The following is a 16,386-nucleotide window of genomic DNA, read 5'->3' as shown; positions in this document are numbered from 1 at the left end:
ATTTTGTTTTGCTGTTTACCAGCCCATTTAACTGCAAGCTATTTCGGTGTAATGGGGGACAAATTAATACCAGAATTCGACGGCTCGACCCCGGTACTTGACTGGGTGGAGAAGGTGGAACTGCATTGTCTGTTGTCTAGTGTGAAGAGCATTGAACACGTGGTTCCTCTACGTCTGTCCGACGGGGAGTTCGCGGTATATTAACAGCTTAGTCCTGAAGAAAAACAGGATTATGAAAGGATAAAGGCAGCATTATGCAAGGCGTCAGCTATCGACCCCGCCACTGGCTTGGGAGCAATTTGAGGCGAAACTGTGGACATTTGATTTGACCGACCTGACGAAGTTGAAGATAGCTGCCTGAGCGGTCCCTGGCATGCAAATTTTTGGCAACGCTCCCAACCGAAGCAAAGCAACTGCGGGCTAGCCCAAGCATAGTTCATTGCCCCTTTATGACCTGGTAGACCAGGCCAGGATCGTGATGAAAAATACTTATGAGAACCGGTAATCGCTGCTGCGCAGCCCGCATCAAGTGATGATAGACCGTCCCAGGGACTCGACCAGCGTGGTGAGTCATATTGTCCGGGATTGGTCGGGAAATGGGGTCGGGGACAAGGTGCCAGCGTCGACTTCTTCCCCAAACAGAAATTAGGCGAGGTGCTTCCAACTATTCAAGTCCATAACAATGAGGTATTATGCTTAGCACTCCTCGACTCGGGGTGCTCTCGTACCAACGTAAGCGCAGACCTCTTTCGCACGTGGAAGAAGAAGACTTGGACAGTCGCGTGGAAGTGGTACGAAAACCAGGAACAAGCCAGAATGCGAAATGAGCTAACAGAGTACCATGTGTCCGACCAAATGAGGCCTGCATACGAAGAGGAACTTCGTGATTTAATCAAGGATGGTTGGTATATTCCCTACCCCATGAGAAACTTCGACCTCCCAGAGGCCTTATTCTGCTGATGGCGGTCGCTCAGCACAACAAAGCAAAGGTGAGGCCGGTGAAGGACTACCGAGAACTGAACGCGCATGTTAATTCGTTCACGACAGATGCTGACGTTTGTGCCAGCAAACAACGATAGTGGCGCCAGCAGGGTTCCAATGTGTACCTGCTGGATCTAAGTAAGCATACCTGCAGGTCAGAATCAGTGACACCATGTGCCCATTTTAGACGGTGATGTTTGCTGGCAGAAGGTAGTGCTTTACCAGACTAGGCTTTGGGCTGAACGTGGCAGAAATAATGAAGACCATCATTAACGCTGTGTTGTTACAGGAGGAAACAATAAAAGATGGGGCATCGGCGTACCTTGATGACATATATGTGAACGAATACATTGTGTCATCATCACGTGTAAGGTCCAAACTGAGTTTGGTTTGACGTGCAAAGACCAAGAAAGTTTGGAGAATAGCGTCCGTGTCTTGGGCCTGAATGTTCGACAGGGGCGTGGGACTTTGAAATGGAGGCGCGGAACTGCACTTCCTGAAGTGCCCGATATCTTCAGAAAGCGAACAGTATTCTCCCTGTGTGGAAAACTTGTGGGGAACCTATCAGTGGGCGGATGGACTCGTGTGGCAACAGGCATCATAAAAAGGAGGGTAAGCGCAGTCACCCAAGGCTGGGATGATGCTTTGTTGGAGAAAACTGGGGTTGCAATTGAGGACGCCTGCTGGTTGGGACTGGCGAATGACGCTGCTCATATCAACCTGGCAGAGTTCGCTGCGGTGATAAAATGTATTCACCCGGCACTCCAGTGGAAAGGCAGGAAATTACGCATACACACAGATACGCTATGCGTGTACCACTGGATATCAGACACACTGAGAGGCAAGACCAGGGTGCGCACTAAGGCAGCTAGCGATATGTTGATCAGACGGAGGATGGAGCCCGGAAAAAAAAAGCTAGTAACAAACTACAACCTGTCTGTGGATGCGGTACTGGCCACTTTTAATTGCAAACTTGCTGATAGGATCGCTCGGGTGCCATAGAGACATTAAAGAAAAAAGCATATAAAGAAGACAGCCTACCAGTACCATTATGTGCCTCCTACATTGAGATGGCGGATGAAATCAGGACGAAACCCCACGTCAGTGGACACTCTGGAGTGGGACGGGCATGTTATTTTGTGAAGATTCCCAATCGGTCGGTGGCCAAAAGTGCAGTCAAAGCGGTAGTTAAGGAATGCCAACATACCAGTTAATCGATCCCGCCCTGGCCAGATGGCGGAAAGGTCAGCTGGGAGTAGACGCGACTTGGAACCGACTGGATATGGACATAAACCACTAGGGTAGCCAGCACTTCGTCACCCTGATCAATTCTGGACCGACAAGGTTCGCGATTTGGCGCCAATTAATAAGACAGGATTCATCCAGTGTCATCCGTGAATTGGAGTTCATATTTTATGAAAGGGTGCCGCCTAAAGAGATTCTCACAGACAATGACCCGACCTTCTGCATTGGGGAGTTCAGACCTTTCGTAGACAAGTGGAGGATCCGGCTCAGAGACATATGTGCATATGTACTGAGTGGCAACGGCATAGCAGAGCGGTGACATCGAAATGTGAAGAGGATTGCAGCAAGAAAACAATACACGACCGCAAGGGCGATTTATAGATATAATTCAACACCAAAAGATGGCATGACTGCTTCAAGCGCACCCACTAATGCGATCCATCGCTATCGAGTGCGTATCAAGGACATTGACGCTCGTCCGTCTGATCGGCAGGAAACTCGAGGACCCAATGAGTTAGGGGGTCCTGTCTGGGTGAAGCCTCTACATAATCGATGCACCAAGAGTTTTCAAAGCGGGCTAATCACTGGCATCATCAGTGAGCAAGCCATGCTAGTCCATGTACCCCACACTATCTGAAGGATATATGGTCTGCCCTAAATACGAACCAATTGGCGAGTAGCAGTAATGGTGAATCATCCAGCGATGTCCTGTGGATTCAGCATATTCCCTGTAATGGTACAACTGCGAATCCCAATGCTGACACCAATAGTTCCAGCACTCCTTCTGAGAGCTCCGATGAAGATGAAGAAGCCCAGCCTTATGGTATGACTGTACGGCCTAAGGCTGATGCTAATGGTTCCGACGCCTTTTCTGAGAGCTCCAATGAAGATGAAGTATCCCAGCCAATCCCCCTCGCAGGAGTGCCCGCAACAAACAGCCACGCCCACCATGCCACATGTATGGTCTGGAGACAAGGAGACGAGTGTAGAGTTGAATGTAATAATCAAAGAAAAAGCGCTCGCGCGTGTGTATATTGTGCGGTTATGCAACTTACTTTCGCATGGGATCTGAGAGAGATATTAAAGATGGAAGCCATGGATTTATAAGGTGTAATCTCGAGGAATCTCACGAGATCTCATATTCAACTTCACATGTAAGCAAATGGTATGGGTCAGTTTTCTAATAAGATGTCTGTTGGTAGAGGTGGTTGAAAGAACATGTGCTGAAAGTTGATAGAGAATGTTGACAGTGACGAATTCTAGCTGAACTTTGCTGATGGTATTTTTATTTTGTTTTGCTATTTACCAGCCCATCCAACTGCAATTGTGTGTTTGACCTGATAATAACACAAATATATATTAGTTCTATTGGGAATTTTACGTATACCACTTTTTATTAAATCACACTCCTCTCTAGATTAGCAATTAGTTTATCCGTTAAAATCATCCACGCGAATCTGGTTTAATACGAACGACAATTGATAAATATCAGATGTTTCTCAGTCGCAGTCAGGTTTGACCGGATGTCACTATGCACATCAATTATTTATTTCAATATTTGGAACAGCCGTCAAGAATTTGTAGAACCACGTCTACAATTATTATAGAAAATATCCTTTCAGAACTCATAGTACCAATTAAAATTCACGTTCGGAAATAAGTCAAAGAATTGTTTTGGTTCATAAATATTTCGCCATATCTACGTTTCTTGACTTTTTCTTTTGTTTTTAAAAAGACATTAGATTATTGCTCAATACCTGATATTGTTTTACTAGGGCTACGCAGCATGTTTCTTGCATAGACCCTATCTTTTTCCAATACTTTCAAAAACGTACCAGGCCAGAGTGAAGAAGATAATTGTTTTGCCCAGGAGTTATACTGAGTGTATTAACTAGAGACCTGACGATCCCAAAATAATTCCCAGTTCTAATCCAATTACCTATTCTGTGAGTGATTTAATCAACACTTTATTATAGTCTACGTCGCATTGTAGAGAAGCTACTTTTGATTATATAAAAATATTTTTGTATATAATGGTTTTAATAAAAGTATACAATGTAAAATTAAATGCCATACTTCAATTGTGCTCTACACAGAAACGTTTATTTCGAAGGCAACCCTATTATATCAAAGAACTTTCAATGCATTTTATATGCCTGACCTTACTGGTTTTACAACAATAATCGCTTGAATTTATGTTGTAACTGAAAATATCAAGTACCATAGTGAAACTGTGCTTCAGGCAGAAACATTCATTTCAAACATACCCATGCCATATGAAATATCTACTGTTGAATTCACGCGTCGAGTTTTTTTTTTTTCCTTTTCGGTTTATGTGACAGCAAACTTCTTCAGATGCACTCATAATTTTTAGTTTTGTAAGGTGTTTTTTAACGTTAGTCAAAATGGCGTGTTCTTTCTTTCATCAGAATTTTTCGATTATCAATAACCAATATTTATCGAAATATTCTGAAACTAAACCTATTTAACAACAGAACCAGACCCATCACGTAACTCCGTGAAAAGAATCATAAAACTCGGCTCAGCCATTTCGATATTCAGAGGGAATGAAGTCACAGACTCATACCAAGCTGGAAAGTTCAACGACTCGGTGCGTTACATAGAGTGTCTAGTCTTCCAAATGCTCACCAATATGGTACTGGCCAGTCTCATCGTTTCTTACTAAAGTGATCTGGCACGAACCGGTGTGCCAACGTGATTGTGCTGTTGACTTATCAAGGCAGCTCAAAACGTTGGGGTTATTTACGTTAATCTATTTTCTATTCTGTTTTGCTTTGCAGAAACCGTTTTTATATCATGCTCCCCTTTGTAATAATAAAGAAACAAAACAAAAGGAAACATTTCTTACTACCAGAAAAATAAGTTCTCTTTCTTCCTTCATGTGCCTAGCTTCATCTTTGTAAAGACTCTCCGCCTGTAAAAAACATTGCTGTGGGACTACATTGTTGCCGTTTAAAACTTTGTCAACTTTAACGAAAGCATTATCAGATACTGAAAATCAACCCAAATTTTCATTATAATTTCCAATACTTTTGTTTGTATAGTTATTTATTTTTGAGCTAAGAAAAAGTTACGTTGCTTTTACATTTGCTCTTTAATAGCTTTTCGTTTTAGTAAGCGGTGATTAAATAAATTAAAACAAGATTAATAACTGCTTTCTCCATACTGTACTCTTATAAAATGCAGTGTTAAAATACTATATTGTTTTAAAATGCGGTGTTAAAACACCGCATATTATGATATTTTATAGCCATCAGTGTTGTTTTAATTTACAATCTATAAAGCTATAAAAGTGAAAATGTCTGTCTCTGTGTCTGTGTACATTTCTCTACCAAATTACTTTGTCAATTTTCGGTCTACAGATTCTAGATTAGACACAAAGAGTATTGAGATTTGGGGAAATCTTTTTAATCGGGTTTCGGACAGAAATTTTTCTGTCAATAGGTTAAAGTTCAACTAGTCGACCTTTGCCAACTCTACCAAACTCCTCCGCAAATTTTGGGTCTAAACACTTGACAGTTTAAATGTAGGTTACGTGGGTATGGATCAAACATTTTAATTCGATTTGATCCCAAAACAATGAATGTTACGTGGTCAGAATTTGACTCAAATTAAAAAAAACTATTTGACCTCTGCGGTCTCTACTGAACCAATTTCTGGACTAAGCATTTGAAATTTTACATAAAAACTATTTAGAAGAAGGGCAAGCTTTTTAATAGATTAAGGTCGAAAATTTGAGCGGCTAAGGAGTCAAAGTTCAAAAGATTTGACCTTTGCGGTGTCTAGTAAACTACTCAGCCACTTTTGAGTTTAAACATTTTAAATTTATACATAACGGGTATTGTGACATGCGGCAAGCATTTTAAACAGTTTTGGGGCAAAAATGTACCTGCCAAAATGTCCAAGTTGAAAGAGTTGACCTTTGCGGATTCTACCAAATTCCTCCGTCAATCTTGTGTCTAAACACCTGAAATTTTAGATGCACGTGATTTGAACATGGGTAAACCACTTCATTTTGATGTTATGTGAGACCAAAATAATAAATGGTAAGGGGTCAAAATTGTTGTCAAAGTTTAAAAACATTGACCTCTACGGTTACTACGAAATTACCCAGACAAATTTTGGTCTAGACATCTGAAATCTTACATAAAGTGTATTCTTACGTAGGGCAAGTTATGAACAGTACATAGGGTCCGGGAAAAGCCGGGATGAATTGCTAGTAGTAAATATGTGTGTTTCTCTATATAATTGTTGTCTTCTTTGAGGGCAACCAATAAGTTGCATTGGAACTGGTAGTCCTGATTGTGTATTAAACATATTTAGCATCGTGTCAGGTATTTCGAATTTCAAATTTACTTTTATATTTTTCTGAACTTTTACAGGAAGTGTGAGTATTTGTATTCTTTGTAATATTTGAACAACTGTTTACATCGTGAGTATTATTTACTCGACGATTTTGCTAATGTAACATCCGACTTCTTCATGTGTACTTTTTCGAAATCCAGGAGCTTTCTCTCGAACGCAATAATCTACATAGAATGTCGATCCCACTATTTAATCTATAGTATAACTATGCTCTGATTCCGCCAGATATAATTGCATAGATGTCCGAAGTTATTCGGAATTGTATTCTACGTTATGGCTAGCACTGAGGAGTAAACGTTTCATCTCAAAAGGAGTGTCACTTTTAATTTAATTTTACGAACTACATTATCCTTCACGCCAGGGGGTTTTGTGGATAATTTTAATTTGATAACTCCATTGATAAAATAAATTATTCCATTAGAAATTGCGTTCAGGGTTTCGAATTAAACAGAAAAAAAATCTCAAGTTCTAAAAATAGTCAGGGCTTACATCAGGAAAACCGTTGTAAAGAGAAATATCCCCAACATGCAAACAGTAATCTGACTCATTCGAATAATATGCATTTACTTACTTCATATATAATATTCTATTTATTAAATGTCGAGTTAAGAAAGTCCATTAATAATTTTCATATAAAGACTGAGTCGATTCATTCAGTCATTCTAAACTTGTTTTTTTCTGTTCAATTTCAGAATTAAGGTAGCGTATGTTTCTCCGCCACGCGGTAAATTATTACTCACACCAAATCGCGGTTTAAAATGGAGTATAAACATGAAGAAATATAGCATGAATGCAAAATTAAGAGTTTCCAAGAAAATTACATGGTAAGTGTTTATTTTGTAAGAATCTCTTAAACTCATTACAACATGACTGCTTCTTTGCAGTTGACAACATGATCCAAATTAAGCTTCTCATAACATCCATTCAATTTTCATTTTATCTATCTAAGTTACGTTTATATTCTACTGGCTCTTGACCTTGATAAGTAGCTCGACAGCGTGCACTAGGAAATTACACTTAGCACCCCGAGAGTGTTGACTCTCTGTTAATTTATACAGTTTTGAAAAGTTCAGACCTTTGTGCATTAGGGTAGATAGATTTCCATTTTTTTTTAAATGTAAAATGTCGGAGCAGAAAAAGTTGCACACCAATATAGATAGTACAAATATTTAAAAAAAAAACCTAGGTTTCTAACATCAGCCGCTAGATGAGTATTTGATTTTAAAGATCATCTCTTTCGAAGATTTATAGGAAATTATTTAGTATTTTACAGTTTTAATCATAACAGGGAGTGTGTTTTTGTGTTTTTTTTTAATTAAAAAAAATAAACTATATAATGGCTAATATGCTACAAATTCAAAATAATAGAATTGTCCGCCCCACGAAATATTTTTCAAATGCCGCAATTTACTTTATTGCATTATAACTGTAACAGATAAGAAAAATAATCATTGTTTTTACTATCAATGATAAAAAGAAATTCTGTTCGGAAAAAAATTAATATAAACTAAAACAAATTGTTTACCTCCATCTAGGAAGTTTATGTTTGTATAAAGCAAGAAAAATTGACAAGTACAAAATAAAACTATTTTTCTAAAACAATGTCAAAATTCTCTCTATAATACCCCTTTCAAAGCAAAAATTGGCTTCATTATATGACACAACACTTTAGCAATTATATGTCTGTGCCTTGCTTCAAGTCCATAGACTGATTGGCAAGTTTTGGGTGCTAATTTTACGGCCCTTTCCACACTGTATGAATGGGCAGGCAAATCAGGTAACTCTGGCTTTCTGCTGCTCATCATTAACTCCTGCAGTTTTTGATTTGATTATTCTTCAGTCAATGCTAGCTCTGACACTCCACTTTGAGAAAAGTCTATCAAATTTGACCAATGTAAAGTGTCAAAATTTATTGTTGAAAAATTTTTAAACGCTTTTTCACTGGTTTCCCACTCCTGAAAAATAAAAGAGAAATCAAATTATTGCATTGACATGAACAAATGAACACAACTTTTACTTATTATTTTTATTAAAATGCTAATTTAAAATGGGTGTATAAGTCGGCGTAAACAAGTTGATTAGTTTCATATAAATAAATGTTTAGTTTCTTATATTGTTAAAATTCTTTTTATAGCTTCTTCTCTCACTTCCATTTCGTCTTATTTTAACATTGAAAACAGAATATTTTCCGGCAAAATGACAAACGCATTAAATCGAAGATTTCTTAAAGCAATTTCCTGGATTTCTGGAGGCTATCATTACAACTTGTAAATGGCAGGTCACTCGAACAAATGAAATGTCAAATAATTTGTCAAGTTTTTTCACAAGAACATTTTTGACAAATGTGGATACATATTTTCTCTTTATTTGCTTTTTTTTAAAAGCAGCTGTCCAGCAATTTGTGCACAATCTACAGTTCACCCTTTACTGCTTTCCAAATATGTATAATATTATTTGCCATGAATTTTGAAAGAACAAATATATTTAAAGTTGGATGAAAATTATCCATATAATAACTATATTTGCAAACTTGGCGGAAAGTCGAAGGTTCTGTTGTATTTAATGGAGAAGGTGGACATGCAAATTTCGTTAGAAAAATATCTGCAAAAAATATATTTTATGATACTGTTAGAAATTAAACAAGAGAAATCATGACTTAAAAATGAAATTATGAAAAAAAGATAAATATCAAAAAAAAGAAATACTTACTTTACTTACCGAACGTTATAAAACACAAGTCAAATACTTCTCAGAGAAATAGCTTTGCGAAGAAAAATGTGTTCATTAATAGAGAATTATTAAATAATACAAAGATTAAACTTTTCTTTCTCTTAATAATTACATTTTGTTAAGACATAAAATGCAAAATGTACTTATTTTTATATTTGAATTAAGCCGGTCAACGCAGTAAGCAGGCGTGAGTCTCTGAGTAAACATGATTTATTTTAAATGAAATATTTTCAGTACTGTTTTTCATCGATACTCATTTAGTTTTCTGAAAAAGGGCATAGATATTCCAAACAAAAGAAACAAATATTGCTCATACTGTATTCATGTTTTTTTCAAAACCTGCATAAATACGGCAGCTCATTCTTTTATTTAACACCGGCATCTGGTGACATAGAGACGAGAGATTGACTTTTTTTCAATCTTTATATTCAATTGCTCAAAAAAAATGAAAGAGTTTTGGACAATATTTTGTGTGGTTATTCTCTACGTTATTTGACAACTTTTGTGTATAGACATAGTCGTACTATCAAAACCGACCTATCCTATTGTGTACTGGTGCCTCCCCTCAACATAAACAGTTAATTTAATTTAATTAAAAATTAAATAACCTTTTTTATGTTTTAGGTTTCGTGTGAGAAAAACGTATACACTTGGTATTGTGTTTTCCAATGTTAAACTTGGAGTGATTATTACACCAAGTAAGTGAACGTCTCTCTCTCTCTCTCTCTCTCTCTCTCTCTCTGTGCCTTTTGTATTTTGTACTTATCAATATTATTTGTTAAATAGATTAGTGAAAACCGGAAATTATTTTTATGCATATAAGCTCTTGTTTGCAATGACTTTCTCAAGACTCGTAAAACCATAGACTTACAGATTCTAAAGACACAAATCGTAGATGACTAATGAAAGATGTGTTAATTTTAGTCGAACACGCCATAATATAAAGATTTGAGTAATGTCGGGCGTTAAGGAGTTGGATTGAATGTGTTTTTGATAGATTCTATGAGCTAATTATTGTTTTGAGGAAATCTCTCGTGGAACTAATTATTGATATTCGTTTAGTATTGTTCAATCAAATAACTTCTATAACGTATTACTTTGTTGAATTCGTGATACAATTCAGCAAAGTAATACGTTATAGAAGTTTTCTCATTAAACAATGAGTTAATAAGGAGTGTTTATAACAAAAGTCTCGTTCGAAAATAATTTCAAGTGATTTGAGCAATGCTAGCTTTCACTATAAACGGCACACCAGGTACTTAAAATTCTACGATTATTTAATAAACTATCTGACAAAATTATTACAACATATAAAATATTTCCGTTATATTCTTCCATTTTATCCTACGTTAGAGTTTTAGTTGCATCACTATCACAAATGTATAATAATGATACATTTTGAACAAATATGCACGAGGTTTATTCCGAAAGAAAGGCGTCCAATATTTTTAACTGAAAAAGACGTGAGTAGTACAATCTTTACTCTAGTATTTATTTTTATATAGGGTTACAACTATTGTCAATGTACTTGTGCCAGTCATAGCCGATGACTGTACATGGGCCTTTAAGTCACACCTCCACATACGAAATTCGTTTCATGAATTAAGTCTGATATTTTTTTAACTCAAAAGGGAAAAATCTACGAAAACGGGGTTGATAATATTAATACGAACGACCTTTTTTGGCGCATAATCATTTTTTCAAATAATCTTTACTATTGTCAAGGTATTTTTTCCAGGAATACTTTGATGAATATTTACCTCTAAAGAACAACCACGACAGCTTTAGACTTACCAGTCATTATTAAAAATACGAAACTTAAAGATCGTAAACGAAAATGTTCAGCCATCATCGCAACAATGCACTTTGCGATTCCCTCTGAATAATTTAGTAAACATTCGCCCATGCATGGGTGGCCGGCGTTGCTCAGGGTTGCCCGGGCGTTTGGAGGTGTGTGTTGAGCAAAAAGAAAAGTGGTAGTAGGGAGACAGGCTCGATCCCGTACAGCGAAGGAGGAAAATAACGGGGAAAACCTGACGTATTTGCTAGACAATCGAAATAAGGGAATGACTTTTGGCAATATCGGCGAAAAAAGCGAAACCCCCTGTAGAAAAGTGCGTAGTGGAGGGTGAGGAAATTAATGTGTTTAGCCAATTTTTCGGTAGTTGTTGTCTGAATGTTGGAGTTCAAAACGACCATGATCTTGTGAAAATCCGTCGCAGTTGTCGACAGTTTTAGGCAGACATGCAAACATACATACATAGATTTGTATAGATGTAGCTCAAATTTTCGACCAAACCGATTAAAAAGGCTGCCGTATCTCTGATTACCCTTTATGTAAAATTTCAAATGTTTAGACCAGAAATTGTCTGAGTAATTTTGTAGAGACCGTAAGGTCAATAGTTTTTAAACTTTGACCCCTATTATGATCCCTTAAAATCCATTGTTTTGGGATCAAACTGAGTTAGTAAGTTAGAGTCATGTGCAAGAAACCTATATCTAAAATTTAAAGTTTTTAGACCCAAAATTGGTGGAGGAATCGTTGAAAATTTCTGGCTACAAACTGATTACAAATATCTTCCCAAATCTCACTCCCCTGTATATCAAATTTCGAGTCTGTAGACTGAAAATTGACAGAGTTATTATGTAAGGAAATATACATCGGCACACAGACAGACAGAGAGGCATACACTTTCACTTTTATATATATACTAGCATGGGTGCCCGGCGTTGACCCGTTATTTGAAGGTGTGTGTTGAGCAAAATCAAAAAAGTGGAAGTAGGAAGGCAGGCTCGAACTCGTACCGCGAAGGAGACAAAGCACGGAGAAAATGTGACGTCTTTGCTGTTACGATCACCACAAAATCGGAAGTTACGTAGGTTTAAATTAAGGCTACAAATCGCAAAGAGGGGATGACTTTCGAAAATATTGGCGAAAAAAGCGACACCTCCCTGTAGAAAAGTGTCCAATTGAGGCTGAAGAAATTAATGTTTTTTAGCCAATTGTTCGGTATTTGTCTTCTGGAGGTACGAGCCTCAACACGCCTATGATCTTGTGAAACTCCGTCTCCTCTGTCGAAAGTTTTACGCAGACATGCAAACATACATACACAGATTTGTATATTTGTAGCTTTAATTTTCGACTCAAACCGATTAAAAAGCTTAGCATATCTCTTTAAATTTCGAGATTACAAGAGCATTTTTCAGGATACAGAAACAAACTTCACACATATTGTTCTTTATTGAGATTTTAGCATCGCCTCTCTTAAAACCGAAACCGTTTACTCGACTGCCGTCGGCTAGCTATACAAAGTGACTATGAGGGTTGAAGTTGATATGAAAATTTATACAATCCTATTTATTTGTAATTACATGTATGTTCTCTACCGGATCTCTCCACATTTTATGGAGCCCCCTTTTACATTCTTGTATCTACATTAGAAACGTTTGTGATTAGGCCGCCCGCAATTATAGCAAATAATATTCCTCTTTTTCATAGGAGAAAGATGTGTTTTGAAAAGTTGTAAGTTAAATGTATAAATACATTTTGATGTTTTTAAGTAGGCATTTTAAAATTTCATGATATTTGTAGATTCGTTTTTATTTCTTTGATCATTTATTAGTTACCTCATTACTTCTACGTGTTCTTTGAATTGACCCAAAGTCATAAGCTTTAATTTCTGAGTTATCACGGCGGCAAGTGGTTTAAAATCATTCAGCAACCCTTTAAGGACAGAGGAGATAAACAGACTTGGTCAGATTTTTTTTATGAATGTGCTGTTGTTTCTGTCCTTATAATACAATATGTAATCGTCTCGATTTTCTAACGTTGTAGAGATGTTAGTTCAGTATATAAAGAGAAAATCTGAGTCATACGTTCGATAAATAATGATCTCTTTATAAGTTCAATGCTTTGCAACTATCGGCCAAGGCTTCTGGAATTACTAGAGATAAACGCTGGGTTCATAACCTTTTGAATTGGAAGTAATGGTTAATTTCCGAAGAGTTTCCAATGAGAAGTCATTCTATACAAGTACTGGTTGAGAAGAATTCTCGGTGGACAGCTATTTTTTTCACAAGTTCTGAACTTTATAATATTGCAGCTAAAAAGCACAAATCCCCCCCAGCGTGTTCACACGAAAAAATTATGTGCTTCAATGCTAAACTAATTTCCCTTTTATGTAATAATTCTCGTTTCTGGTGGCTGATAGCAGAATGTGAATTAATTTGATTCATCAGCATCGTCTATTAATAGAATCTCCCAACCTTTCAGGCAGCCAATTCCCATTATAAATAAAAAATGTTGCAAAAAATGTATATTTCGTTAATTATATCTTAGAGTTTATCTTAAGATTTCCGATGAGTTTGCAAGAGTTTTCAAGAGTGGTGACGCTTTTGAAGGAGTCTTGAATTTTTAAAAGCAGACACAGGTGAGATGACAGCAACGAACGAACATGGTCTGAGCATACCGTAAATGTGAGCCTTAACGTGTAGGGGGTCGATGCTGTCACCCATTTCGAGTGCAACTTATATTCGCAGAACGTGTCAAAGTTTGTGTGTTTGCACTTTATTTGTAATTTTATACTTGTATACTATTGCACTCATCTGTGCAGCCGCTCATGTGAAAAAGGACGATACGGACAGAAGAAGGAAGTGGAAGAAATCGATGTTTGTAGTCGAAAGGGAGAAAACACATCGTTTTATCACGCATTTTAAATTTGCCATTTAAAACATTTAAAAGTGTATTTAATTAGAGTTTTATAAACTTTTGTTTACTTATTACCCCCATTTTTTCTGTATAATTTATTGAAATGATAAGTGACATAAATGCTTGATTGTGATTTTATAATTCGTAACATTTATTTCTGAAATAAATACATGACTTTGTTATATGCATTTCAGCTAAGACGAAAAATGGGGGTCTGTATCTCACAGCAACAGACTGCACGAGCACTATTAAAGTGAAAATTGATACTAGCAGTATTATTCTGAAGATCTTTAGCAAAATATTTAAAAAAAGATTCGAAAAACAGATCAAATCGAAGGTAAATCATGTTTTATTTCCACAAACACAAGTTTCTTTATTATTAATATACGCATGGGATACATTTACTAATATGAATTTTTGTTAGAAAAACACTTATATTCCTACTTGTGTTTGTCACATTTTATATGTTATATGGCGGACATTTGATGAAAAGTTTTAAGTAAAGTTTAAAGAAATGACATAAAGAAAAACATGCTGAAAATTATTGGTTGTACCATATAAACTCGTGTGTCACACTAATGAACATAACACCAATAATTTTTATGCTTCTGACATTTTTAGATAAAGAACGATTACTGCTTACATGCTGATTCTTCGGACTACAGTTCACCGGGACCTCTTGCGTAGTGGATAAAGTGCTTTATATTCAGTTGCAAATTACACGCTACTTGAGATATCGGCTTAATTTTTAAGTGCGATCGACACTGAAAATATCATTTTAAATTACTAAAAAATTCTACCATTACCATGGCTGACGGAACAAGACCATGCTCCTTATACATTTCGTACAGTCATCTTTATTTATATTTATTTATTTTTTTTAGTCTGATCGAGTGCGTGTCGCGTTGGTACAGTGATAACATCACCCGTTTAAATGCTACAGTTCGCATTCAGGTTCAATTCCAGCTGATGACACCAAAATACTGCTTTATTACTTTTGAAATAACAACTCTATAATAATACATCCGAAATTAGGGAAAAGCCAGGTGCTCCTGTGCTCATCAAACTTATTTGAAAAAAAAATGTTCGTCAGTCTCCATATTTTCAAACTCTACCTTTACCGAAACTAAGAGTCGCAGAGCGGCACTAGGAGCTTCAGATGAATGGATTTGAAATGAACCGTTTCTTATGGGTGTTTAGTCGGTTAAAATAGATTTAAGGGGTCAAATTTAAAAAAAAAAAAAAGTATATATTTTGTACCTTCATCCTAGTTTTTGGTAAGAACTTTATATACATGTTACGTGTGTATAGTGGTGACGTCACCAGTTTTGGATGCTACAGGTTCAGTTTCAATTCTTGCTGATAGCACTCAAAGACTTTTTTTTTTAAAACTTTTGTAATCATCTAATATATAAAAGGCAGTATGTCTGTTTGCCTGTCTCCATATTTTCAAACTCTATATCTCCTAAAACTAAAAGTCGCAAAGCGGCCCTAGACTACAAATGATTGATTTTTTTATGAACAGTTCTTCTATGATTAAAAATTTCGGGTTTGTATTACTGTACACATAGATTCGAAAAATTTGTCAAAAAACAAATATATAACAAATAAATGTTATCAAAGGTAAGATAAATTACTTTTCTACCAAACTGGATATAATTTTCGTGTTTTTATTCAATGTAACATGTTTATTCAGCTAGAAAAGCATACAGTGTTTACCGATGTATTGGAACATTCAAAATGGCGGCCGACTCTCTCTTTACCACTGTAAGTTCGGAAAAAGGTGCAATAAATAAAAAACTAGACAAAATACTGTTAGAAATTCGCTAAATATATTTACCGTGACATAACTTGACATATATTCGGTGTTTTTTTTAATAGTATTTTGTCTAGTTTATTATTCATAACACCTTTTCCCGAACTTACCATGTTAAAGAGAGAGTCGGCCGCCATTTTGAATTTTCCAATACATCGGTAAACACTGTATGCTTTTCGAGCTGAATAAACATGTTAAATTGAATAAAAGCACGAAAATTATATCCAGTTTGGTAGAAAAGTAATTTATCTTACCTTTGATAACATTTATTTGTTATATATTTGTTTTTTGACAACTTTTTCGAATCTATGTGTACAGTAATACAAACCCAAAATAAAGAATTAAAAATAAACTAAGATGAATGTACAAAATATATAAGTTTTGTTTAATTTTGCTTAAAATCTATTTAAATGAGCTAAAGACCCATAAAATAACGGTTCATAAATACTCCTATCAGTTGTGGCCTCTACCGTTGCTCTGTTTCGGAAAAGATAGAGTTTTAAAATTTGGATAAAGACAG

At 36.1% G+C, this 16,386-nt stretch overlaps 1 protein-coding gene across 7 annotated transcripts in view; it reads left to right on the top strand.

The window, feature by feature from the left end:
• The window catches only part of LOC145276832 (lipopolysaccharide-binding protein-like), a 274,030-nt gene that overhangs the window by 202,034 nt on the left and 55,610 nt on the right, over positions 1–16,386 (top strand). For all 7 annotated transcript variants that reach the window (XM_080128191.1, XM_080128188.1, XM_080128193.1 and 4 more), the window contains 3 exons: positions 7,305–7,436; positions 9,967–10,040; positions 14,245–14,387. In XM_080128191.1, coding sequence (XP_079984317.1) covers positions 7,305–7,436; positions 9,967–10,040; positions 14,245–14,387 — 349 coding nt within the window. The remainder of the gene's footprint in view (positions 1–7,304; positions 7,437–9,966; positions 10,041–14,244; positions 14,388–16,386) is intronic.

This window comes from Euprymna scolopes, chromosome 5 (genome assembly GCF_053919585.1).
Source record: "Euprymna scolopes isolate OS-2025 chromosome 5, ASM5391958v1, whole genome shotgun sequence".
Lineage (NCBI taxonomy): Eukaryota > Metazoa > Mollusca > Cephalopoda > Sepiida > Sepiolidae > Euprymna > Euprymna scolopes.
This window is presented reverse-complemented; position numbering and strand designations above follow the sequence as displayed.